This window comes from Furipterus horrens, unplaced genomic scaffold (assembly GCF_987537825.1).
Source record: "Furipterus horrens unplaced genomic scaffold, mFurHor1.1.pri manual_scaffold_6, whole genome shotgun sequence".
Lineage (NCBI taxonomy): Eukaryota > Metazoa > Chordata > Mammalia > Chiroptera > Furipteridae > Furipterus > Furipterus horrens.
The window spans coordinates 4,461,997-4,481,368 of NW_028327176.1; the positions used below are offsets into that span (position 1 = coordinate 4,461,997).

Here is a 19,372-nt window from a genome sequence, read left to right on the forward strand (position 1 = left end):
TCCAAGAAAACAGAACAGTTACTGACTACTACAATGGCCAGCAATGTAAAATGATCATACTGTATACTATTATACTACTTACATATTTTTTTCTACATGATATATTGTAATTATACTGGTATGCCTAAGGAGCAAAATCTGTATCAGAGGTAAAACTGCATAACATATGCAGTTTGCATATTCCTAACTATTCTTCATAGCTGTTCCAAAACTGACGTTTCTTACTGAATGTAGGATGAAAGTTGCTTAATTCAGCCACAGATAAGAATTGTTGGTACAATCCAAATGCTCCTTCAAACTTTACATGAAGCATTATTAACATTTTCGCAAGTGAACAGTGCAAAGATTTAAAATTTCTATCATGACCTTTCCTTATATTTATATATCAGGATTGCTTAAATTTTATATTACACACAAACACCAGTCTGTTTTTGATAGTTCAAAATCGTAACTACTCAAAAAAATAAAATAAAACTTTAGCTGGGAAAAAGTGACATCTGGAATGTAACAGAATAATCTAGAAGATGAATATAAACAAATACTTACCCAATACAACTAATTACCCTCAGTGAATTTAAAAATACAAATGCCAATTATTTTATACTTTAGAGAACCTAGCATGTGCCCAGCAATGTGCTACCGCTCCGGGCGGTGGGGACGGGGTGACCACAGGTTGATACCAGGAAACTGATTCTGTATGCGCAGACACCTTTTCATAGACGCTTTCAGGCACATACAACATACGCCGTTTTACAAACAGTTCTCCAGTGGGTAAAAAAGCTGAAGTTCTGTGCAGTTTACAGAACACTAGCACATATAGTTAGTTTCTCACTGGACTTAAATCCACATGTTGAGGCAGATAGATATAGTCTTATAAAATATCACTTGCAGTCAAGAAGATAATAAAACACCTAATTAATACCAGTCTTAGGTCTTCTAACTTCAAAGCCAGTGTCCTATCCATTATACTACTCTGCCTCTCTTATAAAAATACACTTGAAAATAATCAAGTCATTTCCCTTCATTTTTATCTATCTTTAGTACCCTAGACCCAAAAAATTCTTTTAAAAAAATTAACTTATATTTTCATATTAATTAATGCAGGTTAAACAGGATCCATTTTGACTATTTTTTTCCCCCATTGCTTTTAGAGAGAGAAAGGGGGAGAGACAGACAGACAAAGAAACACCGATTTTTGCTGTTCCACAGATTGATGCATTCATTGGTTGGCTGTTGTCGTGCTCTGACAGGGGATAGAACCTTGTCATACAGGGGCAATGATCTAACAAACTAAGCAACCTGGCCAGGGCCATTCTGACTTACAAGTCTCCTCTTCCCAACTACCTCCAAAAAAAAAATCAGTAATTAACTTCTTAAAAATTTATTCAGTGTTTTACGTTATAATTTTCCTCTAAAGGAAATTTCAATTTCATAAGCCAATTTTGTACTAGAGTTTCCTTTTATTAGTTCCAAATTTAGTTTTATTTGCATCATCCATTGTTCTCCTATTATGTCAATGTCTCAAATATGGGAAACAAATCTGTTTTCAGCAATGCCTTCAATTTGTAACATTTCAGCTTCTCCCTTTTTACAAAAATACAAGGTTGCAGAAGAAATTGTTCTTTAGAACTACCAACAAATTTCTTTCAGTGAGTTTTCTCATTCTTCTATAGTGTCATCTTTCTTTTGTGACTAAATTTTCTTTAGCCTAAATATAACATTAACAAAACATATTCATACTCTAATTTTAAATATTGCAATCATGAATTATATATTCCTTTTAAGCTACAGTCAGACATAATGTTTTAGAATTTTTAGCCTGGATGTGCCATAACAAATCATGAAGTATCAAAGTTTTTGTCAGATATTTAGAAATGCTGGTGCATCGTGTATACCGAGGTGACATGGAACAGGGGTTCTAATCACCAGACTGTAAGATGTCTCTAAATCAGAAAAGCTCTTCCAGTGAAATGTCAGGACATGTAACAGGCTTCTCAAGGTAAGTGCAGACGTTTACTACGTCAAGAAAGAAGGGGCACCAGTTTCAAATGTTTCACATTCGTAATTACTTTCCTAGTCAGTAAAAATTTTGAAAGGATGGATATATTTAAATAGATACACTGTCACAAATCTTTAAGGCTTTAATGATGCTGTTCCTATATGTAAGAAATATTAATTAATTGTGCCTTGGCCACAAGTATATGCAATTTTATTAGCCACAAGATAAAATAAAATCTACAAAAAGTGAGTTGGTATTTCAAATACTAAAAAGAGACAAAAATTACAACTGCTATAACTATTATAAGAATCAATAAATGTAAATTTTAATTTTCAAATTTCTGAAATATGTATACAGCCCTTAAAAAACAAGATTAAAATGGCCAAACAGCAGGAAATCTGATATACAAATACTTTAGATGAGAAATATGGATATCTTATCTATTGTCTGTCTGTCTCACCCAAAGCATTTTTTTCACTGCTTTTAGAGAGGGGAAGGGAGTGACAGAGAGAAACATTGATTGATTGTCTCCTGCACATGCCCAGCAGAGGGAATCAAACCCACAACCCTTGGGTTACAGAATGATGCACCAACAAACTGAGCCACCGGCCAGGTCTGATTATCTCCTAATTTTACATGATGTGAAAAGAAATGATAATTGCAAAGAAGGTGCATGTTAAAAAGTTTAAACAGTAACATGTTAATAAGATGACTCCTTAATGTAGACAATAACTTAAAGACTGTTTTGAAAACAAAATTCTAGCCCTGGACTGAAAGAAAAGAATATTTCAAAACAGCTTACTATAGGGGTTTTAAATATTTTACTTTTTTGTTTTTTTTGCTTGTTTTTGAAGAGACTACAAAATAATTTTTGAATAATTTAATCATTTTTTTAATGCAGGTAATAACAAATATACATATACAATCCTGCTGTAGTTGCTATGCTCTGAAAGACAATACATTTCTAAATTAAATCAACTGTCAATGATTAAACAGTCACTATTTTTCCCATAACCCCTTATTAAATACAAAACTTCAAAATTATGTATTTCTAGGCCAATAACTCACTGTAGACTATATTTCTCACAAAAGGATAAGATGTAATAACATCTCTACATTATATTTAATCACAATAAAAAGCTTCTTCGTTTCTATTTTGTGTATCTTGTCTGATTCTCTCCCTTCAGAAAAGCTTGGCAAATTAAATTTCCTTCGAAAATAAGAAAGAGCCTTGGTCTGATTCCTATGGAGCTCTAAAAGAAGACAGAAAATGTAATGACCCTTGGTATTTCAGAAAGTCTCGCGGCTCTCCATATGCCAGCCTCTTCCACACACACAATTCTGTGTGCCAAAGAGATCTCAACTAGTATTTGTTTTAGGTTTTCTCAATCTGTCGGTACAAGAAACAACACCTACTCTGTTTCTCTACCTTTGACCTGTAGATTACCTGCATCAGAATCACCTGAGATGCTTGTTTAAATGCAAATTCCAGGCCCCCACAGACCATCTAAATCAGAAGATCTGACACCATTTCCATCAAGCATCCTAGTTGTGATTCTGGCTTCCATCAGATAATTCTGACTTTCTGGCTTCATCCAAGCCTCAGTGAGCCACGAAAATAAAGGAAGGAAAAAAAAAACACCTAGGTGTTCACCTTTTCTCAGATACATTTGGGACCCAATAAGCCCCTCTGCCATCTTTGAATTACAATATTGCACCCCTCAGCTCAGTGGTTCCCACATTTTCCTGCCCTTGAGGATCACCATGGAACTTTTAAAATTCCTGATCCCCAGGTCGTCCCACACAGCAATTACATTAGAATGCCTATGGTGAAAGCCAGTCTGGAGTATTTCTGCAGAACTCCAGTTGAAACCTATGTATACTAGGGTTTGGAAATCACTACCTAAATGAGGGAATTGGGAAGATACAGATTACAAAAATCATAACTTAAAAAGAGACAGTGTGTAAACTATATCGGTATTAAGCTAAAATTTTAAACTCCAGATACACGCACTCACACACACACAGAGGATTCTTTTTATTTCAATCCAGTAGGGAACTTTTTTTTAATGCGTTTATTAGATTAAAGCTCTTTTAAGATTACTTTTTTTGAATTTAAGACAAAAAAATTGCTTTCTATTGAATGCAATATAGGATCACAGCATGCACCTGAAGTTCAGAGAAAAGTTCATTATTACCTGATTTGCACATTAATTTGTGATTCTATTTTGAGAAATATAATCATTGAGAAGCCAAAATTCAAAGTTCCTGTTTTAGATATTTAAAGGCAACTCTGAATATTGAAATAAATGTTTCTAAATTTAGAATAACTGCAATATTATTAACACTAACTTTATATTTTGCATTATCTCTTTTCCGAGTTTCTGACCTGGTATCTCCTTTCCTTGGAAGAATATTGTAATTTTTGTATCTTTTCCTCAAATCTTTACTAATTTCCATAGATTCTGACTGTATGACCTGTTAGCACCTGATAAAATCTAACGATTTACTAAGAAAAAATTTTTAAATCCTGACTCTTTCAACAGAGGCAAATTAGTCAACCATAACACAACACCATTTTTAACCATTCAACTTCAACTTGAACATAATTCACTATGTAACACAATAAACTATGGCCACGTATATTCAAATGTATCAAAGTCCAAAAGGACCACAAAGCTAACTCTATAGTAATGTTATTCCAAAATGCTGAAACATCTTCAAAATCTTCCTAATATTTAGACATGTAATACTTTAAATATTTCTTTAAGGGTTTCACATACAAAAACACATTTCACTAAATCTTGCAGGCCTCAAAGTTCATGACAACTGCTTTAATGCACTTTCCTTTTAGAAAAATAAATATTATTACAACAAAAAATGTTTTTAATTCTTCTTTAATACAGACATCTTAAATTGTAAAGAAATTATCTCTTAAAATTTCCCTCATTGCCCGAATATCCCATGTGATTATCTTTAATAAAAACTCAATAAATTACAATCATCTAAAACTAAAGGGAAAACTTCAATTGCAATGAACATGCTTTCGATAGCAATTCCACTGCTGGGAGTACACCCTGAGAATACTGAAGCACCAATTCAAAAGCCCTTAATACACCCCGATGTTCATAACAGCGTTATTTACAACAGCCAGGTGCTGGAAACAGCCTAAGTGCCCATCAGTGGATGAGTGGATTAAAAACTGTGGTACATTTACACAATGGAATACTGCGCAGCAGAAAGAAAGAAGGAATTCCTACCTTTTGTGACAGCATGGATGGAACTGGACACTATTATGCTAAGTGAAATAAGCCACTCCGTGAAAGACAAGTACCATATGATGTCACATAAGAAAAATCTAATGAAAAAACAAACCAACGAGCAAACAGAACAGACATGAAAACAGGGAACAGACTGACAGCTGCCAGAGGAAAGGAAGGTGGGGGGAGTGGTGGAAAGAAGGGGTAGGGTGTAGTCAAAGAACATGTATGAATGACCCATGGACACGGACAAAGGAGTAGGGACGGACTGTGGGAGCAGCGGGGGGCAGGGTGACAGTCAGAGGAGGAAAAACTGGGACAACTGTAATAGAACAAACAAAAATTTTTTAAAGCCAAGAAAAAAACTTTTTTTAGTTTTAAAAAAGAATCATACTGAAATACAAGGCAAAACAATAAGGTCATATCTGATACACAACGCACAAATAAAGCAGGCACTTTTACATTTGGTTAAATTCCAAAACTTTACACGGAATGTAATCCCAAAAATCAGTATCCAATGCCAACAACGAACAAGAGGAGGCAACACCTGTATCTGGAGGTGAACTTCAGATGGGTACTCAAAGTATAAGCCAAAAGCCAGCCGTAGTCCATAGTGTTTAAAACACCCTCTGGAACCCACCCTCATAGGAACCAAGTTAAAAAATTAACACTAACAATTGTTTCCTGATCTTTACGTACAACAGGAAAATATCAAGGCAAGTGCTGGGTCAGGACGACGGGGATAAGTTCAGGAGCCCACTCACTCCACGTGCTCAGGAAGGCAGGATGAGACGGGAATGGAGGAACACTCAAAGGACATCCACTGAAGTCAGAGGTACCCCAACTTCTCTGTAGCTCAGAAACAACCCAACTGGGAAAGACTGCCATTTTCAGGGTCTACACAGCTAAGCGAGGCTCACTCATTACTTGGAAGCAGAAAGTATAGAGCAAGGTTTGGGGCGCAGAAGGAGGCTTCATATTAATTAGGCCTTTCAAGTGGAGACTCCTGCCAGGAGGATAATTCCACCTACAACGGAGTCCCATCTGTATTTATTTGTATTCTATTTTTCTAAACATCAGAACTGGCCTGTGGTACACAAAATGAAACTCCTACTACTAGACCACATTCATGCTACATGAGTAAATTCAAAGAACAAGCAAAATTCACACGCACATGAAATAGTACTCGGCATCATTGGTCTTTAGTAAGATACACCACAATGAGTACAACCACAAAGACAGACAACAGGGTTCCCTCGGGGTGTGGAGAAACTGGAAGCCTCATAAAACAGCGCAGTTTGCCAGTTTCTTAAAAGTCAGTGTCAGCTGACCACATGACCCCGCAGTCCCACTCCCTGATATCTAGTCGAGAGAGAGGAAAACATGTCCACACATACGGTGAATTCATAAACAAAATGTGGTATATCTATACAATGGGATATTGCTCAGCAGTTAAAATCAAAATATTGATATAGGATCCAACATAGATGAACCTCAAAAAACTGTGCTAGGTGAAAGAAGCCAGAGCAAATAACTTTGTATGGTGTGAGTCACTTGTACAGAATTTCCAGAAAAGAAAAATTTAGAGACAGAAAACAGATCTGTGGTCAGCTGGGGCTGGGACCGAGGACTGACTGAATTTCGGGGGATTAATGAAAGTGGGTTGTGATGACTGTCGCACAACTCTCTAGTTACTGAACATCAGTCCATCACTCACAATGGGTAGACTTTATAGTACATATATTACACCTCAGTAAAAAGAACTAGCAAAGCGAGTAAACAATGATACCTGTATTAAAACCCCTGCTGACTACTCTCAAATACTCAACTTTTATTTCAGAGTTAATTGGAAGCACAAATAAGAGTGAAACATGCCTTGTCAACTGTACTACATCCACGGGCTACATTTATTTATTCAACCAACAATTATGAAGGAGATTCGGTCAAGATGTTGGAGAGGCAGACATGGCTCGCCTCTAAAATACAGAACCACCATCAGCCAGAACCGTCAGAAATCTAGTTGAAGTCTGACAACTACGGAATTACAGAAACCACTTCCATCCAGACAGACAGACAGACAGACAGGAGGGGCGCAGACGTGGAACGGGCTGGTCCCCCACTCACGAGTGGCGGATAAAATTCAGGAAGGAGATCTCAGGAGCGAGGAGTCCCAGCCCCACACCAGCCCCCAGCCCAGGGTCCAAGGGCCAGGAAGATGAGTCCCCACAACTCTGGCTACAAAAACCAGCAGGGATTCAGTCGGGGGAAGAAACTGCTGGAGCCCCAGGCAGTTCCTCTCAAAGCACCCGCACACGACTCACCTGCTCAGACTCACTCCCTCGGAGCTCCAGCACCGGGGCAGCAGCTTGAAAGGCCCCAGTGGTTTACAGGGAGGAACTGAAGTGCCTGGCATCAAGGCCAGCAGAGGCCATTATCTCTTTTCTAAATCCTCCCCCGACAGAGCCAGCAAGCTGGTGCCGTAGCTGAGACTCCATCAACCTGGCTGACACTGTTTCACCCGCCTAGGAGATCCCAGAGACCCGGCCCCACCCAACTTACGGGCCCACCCAAGCTGCTTTTCTATATGAGTGGCTGGTCTTGGCTCCTGCTGCACAGCTTCCTAAATCCTCTCGAACAGGCAACAGCCGGCCTCAATGAGCCCCAGGCCTGGCACTGGCAGCAGCCAGCCTAGATTCACGGCGTGGCTTCACCTGGGCAGCTCCAAGCCCAGCACAGGTGGCAGCCATCTCAGATTGCTTTACAGCTCAGGCAGGGTGCCCCGGGCAAAACACAGGTTGGGGGTGACCTTGGCCTGCACCACCTGGGAAACCTCAGGGCCAGCAAGCCAGTGGACAGCTACAGACCACGTCCAAGCACGACCACCCTGCCCCTGCACAGCTGATCCTCCACGGAGGGCGGAGGTTGGTGGTCAGTGGTCACAGCCAGTCCTTGCAGCCAGCTGGCCTGGGTAAATCCCTCCCGTTGACCTGCCAACAGCAACCAAGGCTCAACTACAAGAGGAGGGTGTACTCAGCCCACATGAAGGGCGCACCTTGAGTACCCAGCTTGGGTGATAGGGGAGGCTGTGCCATTGGACCCTACAGGACACCTACTACATTAGGCCACACTAGCAAGGCAGAGAGTCAAAGCAACTCTATGCAATACACAGAAACAAACACAGGGAGGCTGCCTAATGGAGGAGGCAAAGAAATATGGCCCAGATGAAAAAACAGATCAAAACCCCAGAAAGAGAACTAAATGAAACGGAAATAGCCAACCTATCAGATGAAGAGTTCAAAACACTGGTGATCAGGATGCTCTGAGAAATTATTGAGTACGGCCACAAAATAAAGGAAGGAGGGAAGGTTATACAAAGTAAAATAAAGAAAAATACAAAGGGAACCAACAGTGATGGGAAGGAAGCCAGATTCAAATCAACAATTTGGAAAATAAGGAAGAAATAAACATTAACCTGGAACAGAAAAAAGAAAAAAGAATTGAAAAAAATGAAGACAGGCTTAGGAACCTCTGGGACAACTGTTAACATACCAACATCCGAATCATAGGGGTGCCAGAAGGAGAAGAGGAAGAGAACAAATCGAAAACTTATTTGAAAAAGTAATAAAAACAAACTTCCCAGATTTGGTGAAGGAAATAAACATACAAGTCCAGGAAGCACAGAGAGTCCCAAACAAGTTGGATCCAAGGAGGACCACACCAAGACACATCATAATTAAAATGTCAAAGGTTCAAGATAAAGAGAGACTCTTAAAAGCAGCAAGAGAAAAGCAGAGAGTCACCTACAAAGGGGTGCTCATAAGACTGTCAGCTGATTTCTCAAAAGAAACTTTGCAGGCAGGAAGGGACTGGCAAGAAGTATTCAAGGTGATGAAAAACAAGGACCTACAACCAAAATTACTCTGTCCAGCAAAGCTATCATTTAGAATGCAAGGGCAGATAAAGTGCTTCCCAGACAAGGTAAAGCTAAAGGAGTTCATCATCACCAAGCCATTATTACATGAAATGTCAAAGGGACTTATTTAAGAAAAGGTCAAAACTATGAACATTAAAATGACAACAAACTCACAATTATCAACAACTGAATCTAAAAAATTAAAACTAAAACAAACTGAGCAAACCAGAATAGGAACAAAATCATAGGTAAGGGGGTCATTTGAAAGGTTATCAGCTGGGAGTGGGGAGGGGGAGAAATGGGGAAATGGTGCAGGGACTAAGAAGCATAATTGGCTGGTATAAAATAGACAGGGGATGTTAAGAATAGTGTAGGAAAGGGTGAAGCCAAAAACCCATGGACATTAACTAAGGGCAGGGGATTGCTGGAGGGAATAGGGGTACTGGGTGGAAGGGGTGGGGCAAAGGGGAAAAAACTGGGACAATTGTAACAACATAATTAATAAAATATACTTAAAATAACAATTATCAAGGAATTACTGTAGGCAAGATATTATGTATCGCTCTCTTCTGTCTGCTACTAAACACCGTTAGCAGATGTAAAAGAAAAACTATCCTAACTCTAAATTTCCTTAATATAACTGTTTTAAATAAGATGCAAAGGGAACAAGAAAAATGAAGCATTTGGGTTTATTAGAAAGAGAAGAGATTATTACATACAATAAACAGGGATAGGCAAAAGGAGGTTTACAGTCATATCATATTAATAATACAATAATTAATAAATAACAATACAAGAATAAACTGTTTCAAAAACTCACCACTGTGAATCTTTTTCCCCACCCTGCTAGCAATCAGTATATTTGGTAACATCTGAAAAACTTTTCATAACAGTCATTCATAGTGACTTGTAGTAACACTCTTGGTTTCTGATCCAAACCTCTCACGCCCTTCGGTTTTGGTTTTACTTTTGTTTACAAATATTGCCTTATTATTAATAACGGCCAATGTACCACTTTAAAGAATTTCACCCTGCGCCCTGGCCCATGTGGTTCAGCTGGCTGGTGCTGTGCTGCAGACCTGAAGGTCTTGGGTAGGTTCCCGGCCCAGGGTAGGTGCCTGGGTACCAGGGTCAGCCCCTGCTTGGGGCACAGGGAAAGGCAACTGACTGATGTCTCTCTCCCTTTCTCCTTCCCCTTCCCTCTCTCTAAAATTGATAAGCATGTCCTCCGGTGATGATAAAAAAAAAAAAAACATTTTCCTGTGAACACACCATTTCATCGGCCCTTATTCACAAAGTGCCTTTTCAACACCGGCATTATTGAGGTATGTAAGAAGGAACTGAGTGTTTAACCAGGAGAAACGTTAGAGGTAGGGGAGCAGATGACACATGACAAATGATAACGCTGCTCAGTGCCCCACACGAGGTGTCTGAACTTCACCTAAAATACTGGGTAAAATTAGCTTAAATCCTTTCCAAGACAAACTGTTTCAGCAGAACCCAGAAAATACCCAAACTGCAATTAGTTTTTCCTGCTTGACCTCCAATTTATTCTACCACCCAAACCTACCCTGTCTGCAAATACATGTGTTTGCTTATCTTCCTTCCTACAGACAGGTAAGAAATAAGTGTCAGGAACATAGATCAAAATGTTCACTTGGAAAGTACTTCAATGTCTCTTCAAGCAGGGATATATTTCTACAGGTGACTCCTTGTACTTCAAAAAGAATGGTTCATTCAACAAATATTTACAGAACACAACAACAGGAAGACAAAAAAGACCCACCTCGCAAAACAGCCTGTATTCAGCCAATTAAATAAACTAAAAATCCAAGAAGTATGTACATAAGAAGACAACTCTTCCTATATTAAGATTCCTCATCACAATCAGGCAGGTAATTAAGATAAAGCCAACCATGCTCTGCTCTGCTTCTGTCCAAATAAAGCACTGCTGAAGGAGGCTCTGCTATTCATTTCTATGACATAAAAAACAACCCCAATAATAAATCATTAGAAGTCAGTTCCAAGTCCATAATCACTTTAAAATAATAAAGGAAATTAGACAGTGAATGCTAAGTGCTCAATTGACTATAACAAAAAAAACTGAAATGCACTTTAGGTATCTGAGCAAGCAACCCATGCCTTACCAAAACGAACCAATAAACTACATAATCATTCTTGGACTTAGAAACATTCCCCAAATACCAATGACGAACCAAAACGAATCTCAATATTTCTTTTTGTCACACAAACACATGCATGAAGAGAAATGCTAACCACGTGACTCAAATGTTTTCCAAAAGATGCGTGAGGGTCATTTGCGACAACTGCATAATTTAATCATACTTTAAAGAGAGAAAAAAAAATGTACAGAGAGAATGACTCCAATCAAGGATAAACGAAGAGATAGTTTTAGTAGAATCTCAAATGCCACCATCATTTCATATCAATTTAAATATTAAACTTCATGAAAGATAACAGCAGAAAATGTTACTGTGTTTTTTCCCAAAAGCTATAATAAACTTGCTCTGAGTCACTGCACATTCTCTTCACCAGTAAAACTTATCGCTGACAGCTCATATATTTTTTTAATGGCAACACAGAAGAGCATTTTAAGTATAGTTATAGAGTGACATTTCCATGAAAAAACTCAGAAGGCCCAAATGGAGACCAAACCCATAATCATTACCCTTTCCCCTCAAGCACCACTATCCAAATAGGAAGTTTCAGGACAGGAATACAGAGCTGTAAAGAGAGGCTCCCAATTAATGTTTTGGAAACTCTTAATACTTAATCAAATCTTCTGATAAAATTTTTGTACTCCTGCTTCATACTTTCCATCAGAATTCCAAAATGGCATAAAAATAACATTAAAAATAAAACCAAGCCCTGGCTGGTGTGGCTCAGTGGATTGAGCATCGGCCTGCGAGCCCAGTGTCGCTGGTTCGATTCCCAGTCAGGACACATGACTAGGTTGCACACCAGGTCCCCAGTTGGGGGTGTGTGAGAGGCAACCACATAGTGATGTTTCTCTCCCTCGCTTTCTCCCTCCCTTCCCCACTCTCTAAAAATAAATAAATAAAATGTTTTTAAAAAATAAAAAAATAAAACCATTATAAGCCCTGGCCAGGTAGGCCAGTTGGTTAGCGCACGGTTCCGACACACCAAGGTTGTGGGTTTGATCGCGGTCAGAGCGCAGACAACTATCAACCAATGACTGCGTCAATCAGTGGAACAACAAACCCACGTTTCTCTCTCTCTCAATTAATAAAAATGCTTTAAAAATAAGTAAAACCATTATAGTACTAAAAGAAAATTCAGGTATATGATATCATAATCTCGGTCATGGAAAACGTCCTAGGCATGACATCTAAACCAGGAATCACTCTACAATGAGAAGACTGGTCAATTTGACTACAAAGTAGTTCCTACTATTTGCTAAGTATAAAAAATGACAAAGCACATTTTAGTGTGATTTGGTATTTTTTTAATACTGTAATTTTTTCAGACATATATTTATACCAAAGTGTTAATTTAAACAGTGGTTATCTCTTATGTGACGACACTATATACAGGGTGGGGCAAAAGTAGGCAGTTTATTCCTGCATTATTATTTATTTATTATATTATTTTCCATACAAATCACTGTAAACCTACTTTTACTCCAACCTCTGTGTAAACAACTAAAAACAACGACAAAGTCTGATGTCAACGGTCATGCCAGTAATATGTCACCTTAACAAAAGTGGAAAGTGTGTTGACTACACATTGATTACTGGTCAACAAATGAATGGGCTGAACTGTTTACTGAGCAGGTACAATGTTTCATTTTTGAAAGCAGCCTTCATTTTAATAACTCAGAAGGCACTTTAATAGAATGTAAGGCTCTGGCCAGGTGGCTCAGTTGCTTAGAGCATCGTCCCACGTGCCAAGGTTTGATCCCTGGCCAGGGCACATTGAAGAAACCATAAAGTGGAACAACAAATCGATGTTTCTGTCTCTCTCTAAAATCAATAAATTAAAGTTTAAAGGAAAAAAACAGAATGTATATTACACACACAAACAGCTGAGGTTCAAGCTCAGAAGTAATCCTAATAATTATGATGAACATCAGCCACGACCCAAGCGGTGAAAGTCTAAAAATCGCGACCTGGGACTGAATATGAAGCTGATGAGCACTTGAGGTCAGCTGTACTATTTTTAACTGAACTTTCTGGCCGGAGGTCAAAGACTTGGTAGCAAAATGCCACCGTGAAAACGCCGGGGCGGGGCGGGGGGGGGGGAGCCCGGAGCCCTGCCCGGCCCAGCAGAGCGGCGCTCTCCGCGCCACCGGCCCCACCCGCGCGAACCCTCCCAGGCGCCCGCGGCAAGCGGGGCGGCCCCGCAGCGCGGGGACGTCGGGCAAGAACGCGCCGCCCGCGGCCCCGCAGCCCTGGGTCACTCGGCCGGCGCGTCCGGGGACCGCAGACGGCAGCCGTGGCTGCAGAGGAGGCGGCACGGCCCTCCCCGGCGCACGGTGCCCGGGCTTCTCCCAGCACGGAGCGGGCTGAACAGCTCTGACAGTTTATAAGAAATAAGAAAAGCCCACGATCGCCCCCGTCCCGCCCCGGACTCAGCCCTCCGGGGTTCACTGACATCCGGAGCGTCTGCTTCGCCCCCCCGCCCCCCGGGGACAGATCCACACCCCCTTGCCCCGTCCGCGCGTCCCCGCCGCCCGCCCCCCGACCGCCCGTCGGGGCGGACACAGACCCGCGCAGATGCCCCGCGGCGCGCGCCGGTGGCGGAACGCGGTCCTCCCTCCCCGCGAGCCCCGCCGCGGCCCGCACGCTGCTCCCAGCGCGCATTCCGCGCCCGAACTCCGGCTGCTCCCCCGGCCCGGCGCCGTCGTCGCGGGACGTTTCGTGGACGGAAATTACAGCGCCCCGAGCTGCCACCGTGACCGTGCACGCACGGCGGAGAGCGGGCAAACCTCAGGCTCGGGGCACGCAGCCGGGTCGGGGCGCGCTCCGCGCGGGGACCCCTCGCAGCAAGACACCCTCTCTACCCGGCTGCTCGGAGGGCACGAGGGACGGCAACGCCTCCGCCCTGCTCCCCCAAGCCCAGAGGGCAGCCGGGGAGGGGAAAAGGGGTGTCTCCTCCCCGGGCTCCCAGGAAGGGGCAGCCGGGTTTGACACCGGCCCCGGGGGCGATCAGAGGTGGCGCTCCACGCCGGGACCTCGGTCGCCGACGCGGGCCGGGGTGCCGGAAGCGGGGCGGGGTGGGGCGAGACCTCCCCCACGCGCGGGTGGGCACGGAGCGGCGGGCCGAGGCGGAGGCTGGGGGTCGGAGCCCCCGCGGGGAGGGCTCGGGGCGCCGGCCACCTACCAGCAAGCTCTCCACGTTGATGGGCGAGCGAGGGTCCCGGATCAGCGCCTCCAGCTTCCTCTGGCGGCTCGCGCCCGCCGCGTCCCCCGGCTCGTCCTCGGGGGCGCCGGGCATTTTCCCCGTCGGCGGGGGCCGGCTCATGCCGCCGCCGGGCCCGCACTCCCGCTCCCCGCGCTCCGGCCCGGACGCCTCGGGGCCTAGCGCCGCCCCCGAGCCGCCAGCTCCGGGCGGGGTTCCGCCCGGGCCCACCGCCCGCCTCTGGCTCCGGCTGCGGGGCGCAGCGCCGGTGCGGGGCCTGGGGCTGTCCAAGGGGCCGGCCCGGCCCGAGAGGCCAGGGGCAGGCGGCGGCGTCCCCGCCCCTCAGTCAGATTCGCGCCGCCGGGTCCGCTCGTCCGCCGTGAGCTCGCTCCCTCAGGACTCCGAGCGCGGGAGCGGCGCCGCCGCCGTGGGGCCCGGACCGCCCCGCCCTGCGGGGCTCGGGAGGCTGAGGCCCAGGCGCAGACAGCTACGGCCGCCGCCAGCCCGCTCCCATGGTCTCCGCCGGCCGCTCCGCTCCCGCAGGCGCGCTGCCCTCACACACTCCCGCGCCGCGCCGTCTCCGCCGCGCGCAGCCGCTACCCACAAGCCCCTCGGCCGCGGCCGCCGGCGCGCCCCCGCGAGCCCCGCCCCGCCCCGCGCGCGGCCCCGTGAGCCCCGCCCCGCCCCGTGCGCGCCCCCGCGCGGCCCCCCTGCGCGCCTCGCCCCCGCCTTCCCTCGCCCCTTTTCCTCCTTTTTTTTTCTGTTTCCTCCTGTCTGCTTCGCCGCGCGCTGGTACATTTCGAGCCTCCCTCCTTCCCCCGCCTCCTCCCCCTTCTGAGTTCTCAGAGGGTAAACGGTCGGGTGCGCGGTCGCCGCTTGACTTGACCCGCCGCGCTCCCCCAGGGGGAGGGGAGAGCGCGCCCGCGGCCGGGACGGGCCCGCGGCTCCACTCCCGCCAGACCCGGGGACCCCGAGGCCGACCCGACCGCCCCCACCGCCCGGTCCCGAAGCCTCTGTGCCCAGGCGGGAGTGGGGGGCTGGTGGGGGGGATGGATGGGTCCGCACCCCCACCCCCGCCCGGCCCGGGCTGACTCAGCGCGCAGCTATGCGGGTCTTGCATCACCCGCGCCCAAATAATAGCGACCGCCAGTCGCTGCTCTCGCCTGCAGAGCTCTGCGCTTGCAGGGGGCCTGCCTGCGCCGCGGAGATCTTACTGGGAAGGCTGGGAGGGTGTGCAGTGGGAGTGGGAGACCCGACCAGGACAGGCGGTCGGAACCCTAGTCCCGGGGCAGGAGGGCCTGGCAGAGTTCCTTCCGGCCCCAGGGCACAAGTCCTGGAGCTCCGAAAACCTTCCTGCGCCTGCCTCCCCGTCCTCTCCCAGCCTGGGCTGAAACCCTAAGCACAGGACAGCCAGAGAGCGATAGAAAAACGCTGTCCATCCGCAGACCTTCGCGCGGTCCTTGACTTTGGGGGGACGGAAGAGGGGCAGTTACAGAGGCCGCTCCTCCACATTCCTGGCCCTTGCCATTGGCCAGACCCAGCCAGGGCGCAATCTGAAAAATATGTGCCAAGAGCTATAAAACTGTTCATTGAACCCCTTTGACCCAGTAAACCCATTTAAGGAAGTAACATTTCTAAGGAAATGATCCAAAGGGGGAAAGAAGGAGGGGGGGTGAACTTGTATAAAGATGTTTATAGCAGGGCTATTCACAATGTTCATAATGGCCCAAACCTGGACTAGACCCAATTGTCCAGCCATCGGGGAAGAATCCAAACAAGCTCTGTCACATTAACAGAGAGAATCCTGGCATGTATGCCAGATGCATGTCAAGCCCAGGAGAGTTTTGGCAAGCACACGAAAAATGTATCAGAAATAAGATTAAGTGGCACAGCAAATACGAAATAGTTTGTATCACTATTTAAAACTAGGTAAAGCGAGCAGCTGTAAGAAGGAAGGAGCATATAGTTGTTTTTAAGTGGGATGTTTTTGCTGTAAAGATACTTAAGAGATCATTAAAGGTTCGATCATTGAAAGCTACTGTCAGATGGGCCACTCCAAAAAAGCTACAATCTGATCTGATAACCATTGAGTAATGAGTCTTCAGAACCATTCTCGCTGGCATGTCAGAGATAAGCCCACACTTGGCAACTTAGTTCTAAAGCCCTGACCTTGTATTAGTAACATCTTAATCAGTAAGTGTTCCAGGAACCCTATCTTTGGTGCCGTGTTAAAGCCACCCTTTCTTGGACTTAGGCTGGAAGAGACCCTGCACGACCCAATTCAGCTTTTTCCTTTCAGATAATAACACTGACTTCTAGTCATAAGGTAAGTCCTTGAGGTCTGTGTGGCAAAGTGACTCACTCATACCTCCACAGACCAAACCAAGAGGACAGAGTAAGCATATACGCCTGCTTATGCAGGGGGGCAAAATAATGAGATAATCCACGATTACAGATCCTTTTTCCTAAGAACAATATGATATGTAAAGCAAAAGGAACACCATGTGGTTCTCAGGTTCCAAAGTCATTTTTCCAGTGACGACCTTTATGTGTTTATGGGACCATGGACACAAATACAGGACATGAAATTTTTAGGTAAAAAGAAAACAGCAGTAAGCCACAAGATACAGCCAACGGGCACCTTTTACTGCGGTCATTTTCATAGGCTACAAAAGACCAGAGTGTAGATGATTCTTATCCGAGACCTCATCGTTGTCTGCGTGGAAGAAAAGAAAGCTAATCTCTTGGTATGAGTTAAACCTTTTTTATTTTATTTTATTTCATCCTTGGTTAGTAAAACAATTCTTGTTTTACCAAAGTAATGCACAATGCATTCCTGTAAAAGGTCAAACAAACCAGCAATATATAGAACATACCTTGAAAAATTACTCTCCCATATCTCCCCCCACACACACACATTCTCTTATTGTTCACGGCCTTTATTCATTCTCATACGTATGTATTTGTATGTACACATATGTATCTTTTTCCCCACATACATGGCATTATACCACATATGTTTTGCAACTTGATTTTTTTCCCTTGCTTAATATGTCTTAGAGGTGTCTCCATGACTGTACACAGAAACCTACCTCATTCTTTTTAACTGCTATATGATATCTCATAGTACAGACGTGGCATACTTTTATTTACTCTTGATTAGAGAGCACAGTAGTTAAGAACAGACTCTGGAGACAAAGGGTCTGGATTAAAATCCCGCCACCACCAATCACTAGCTCTGTGCAGCTCAGTTTTCTCATAATGTTCGTTATAAAGTGCTTAAATGAATTCTGGCCCTCCATAAATATTAATTATCATTAGTATTTTCTCACTGTCATGAGCATTGGTGCAGCTGACAGTCTTGTATTTCTGCCTTCATGTAGACATACTTAAATTGTATCGACTCCTAAAAGTGAAATTGTTGTATTGCTTTAAATTTACAGAGACTGCCAAACTGCCCTTAAACAGACTCTAACAGTTTACACTCCCACCCTCAGGAGAAGAAACTGCCAATTTCCCTTTACCTTTGCCAATATTAAATGTTATAAATCTTTTTAATTTTTGCCAATCTGATGGGCAACCAACATGCCATCTTGCTTTAATTTGCATTCCCTTAATTACTACTGGAGACGAGCATTTCATGTTTGTGTTTCTTCTGAAGTTACCTGTGTATGTCTATCTTCCGTTTGTTGGATTTCCTTTTTCTTACTAATTTATAGGAGCTCTTTATTTATTATGGATAGTCTTTCTTGTTATAACATAAGGTCAGAATATGTGTTATAATTTGCAGGGTTTTTTCTTCCAGTCTGTTGTTTGTCACTTAGTTTTGCTTTCAGCATCCTCTGTCACGCCAACATTGTTACCTTTTATGGATTCACATCTACCAGTATTTTCCTTTACATCTTCTGGGTTTTATGTCTGGGTCAGCAGGGATTTTAAACCCAGGCCTGAAATGGCAATAGGCTGTAAGGAAATGGCAGTTTCCTGACAATATCCAACTCATCCCATCCTACATTGAGCCACAGAAAGAGGGTCTCCCTGCACCTGCTCTTCTGAGAGCGATTCCTGCCACAGCTCTGTGATTCTGGCCCAGGGTGGAGGTTTTCCTTGTAACACTGTCCCTTCAGTGCCCTGCACACAGGTGCGACAGGTGGGACTTGGATGAAAACCTTTGTCCAATCCTGAGGAAGAGGAATGGGGAAGTAAACACAGAGAACAGAGGACATTTAAATAGACTGGCCTGTCTGTGTAGAAGGCTTTGCTTCTACGGTGACTAGCTTGCTCCGCAGGACATAGGAGCTCCACCCCCTTTTATATGAATTTTCGTCTATGTTTCTTTTCTCTGTCTCTTCATTCCCAGCCCATGGCTAAGTGGTTGGTGTCAATTTCACAGCCACTGCCCAGCGATGCCTTCCTAGCTCTCCAGACACATCACAGCCCAAACGGAAAGAACAGGGCCCCTCTGGGCCACCTGAGACCCATCTGCCCTGTCCCAGTTTTTAACCCGAGGGGCCCACCTCCTCCCCAGGAATGAATCCACCCTTCAGATGCAACCTTACCCTCTCCACCCATAAGTAGGGCTTTATGGACTTTTTTTGTCTTTCTATGTGGTACTTGCAATTACTTGCTTAATGATAATAATTATTATTAGGCATAAGGGTTTACTATGTGTTAGGCAATGTGCTTTGTAGAAACTACCTAACTTCTCAAAACAGCCTTCTGCTAATGGTAATATCACTATGCCCATTTTCCAGTGATGTAATAGGGACTTGGCTCTGTGATAATGGAATGAATACATGAATTAATGAATGAAAACAA

The 19,372-nt window shown here is 44.2% G+C and overlaps 1 protein-coding gene across 1 annotated transcript in view; it reads right to left on the reverse strand.

Moving 5' to 3' along the window:
- ROCK2 (Rho associated coiled-coil containing protein kinase 2) overlaps positions 1-15,128 on the reverse strand; it is a 109,741-nt gene extending 94,613 nt beyond the window's left edge. Inside the window, exon 1 of the mRNA XM_090280914.1 lies at positions 14,537-15,128. Coding sequence (XP_090137040.1) covers positions 14,537-14,677 — 141 coding nt within the window. The 5' untranslated portion in view covers positions 14,678-15,128. The remainder of the gene's footprint in view (positions 1-14,536) is intronic.
- Between the last annotated feature and the right edge of the window lie 4,244 nt (positions 15,129-19,372).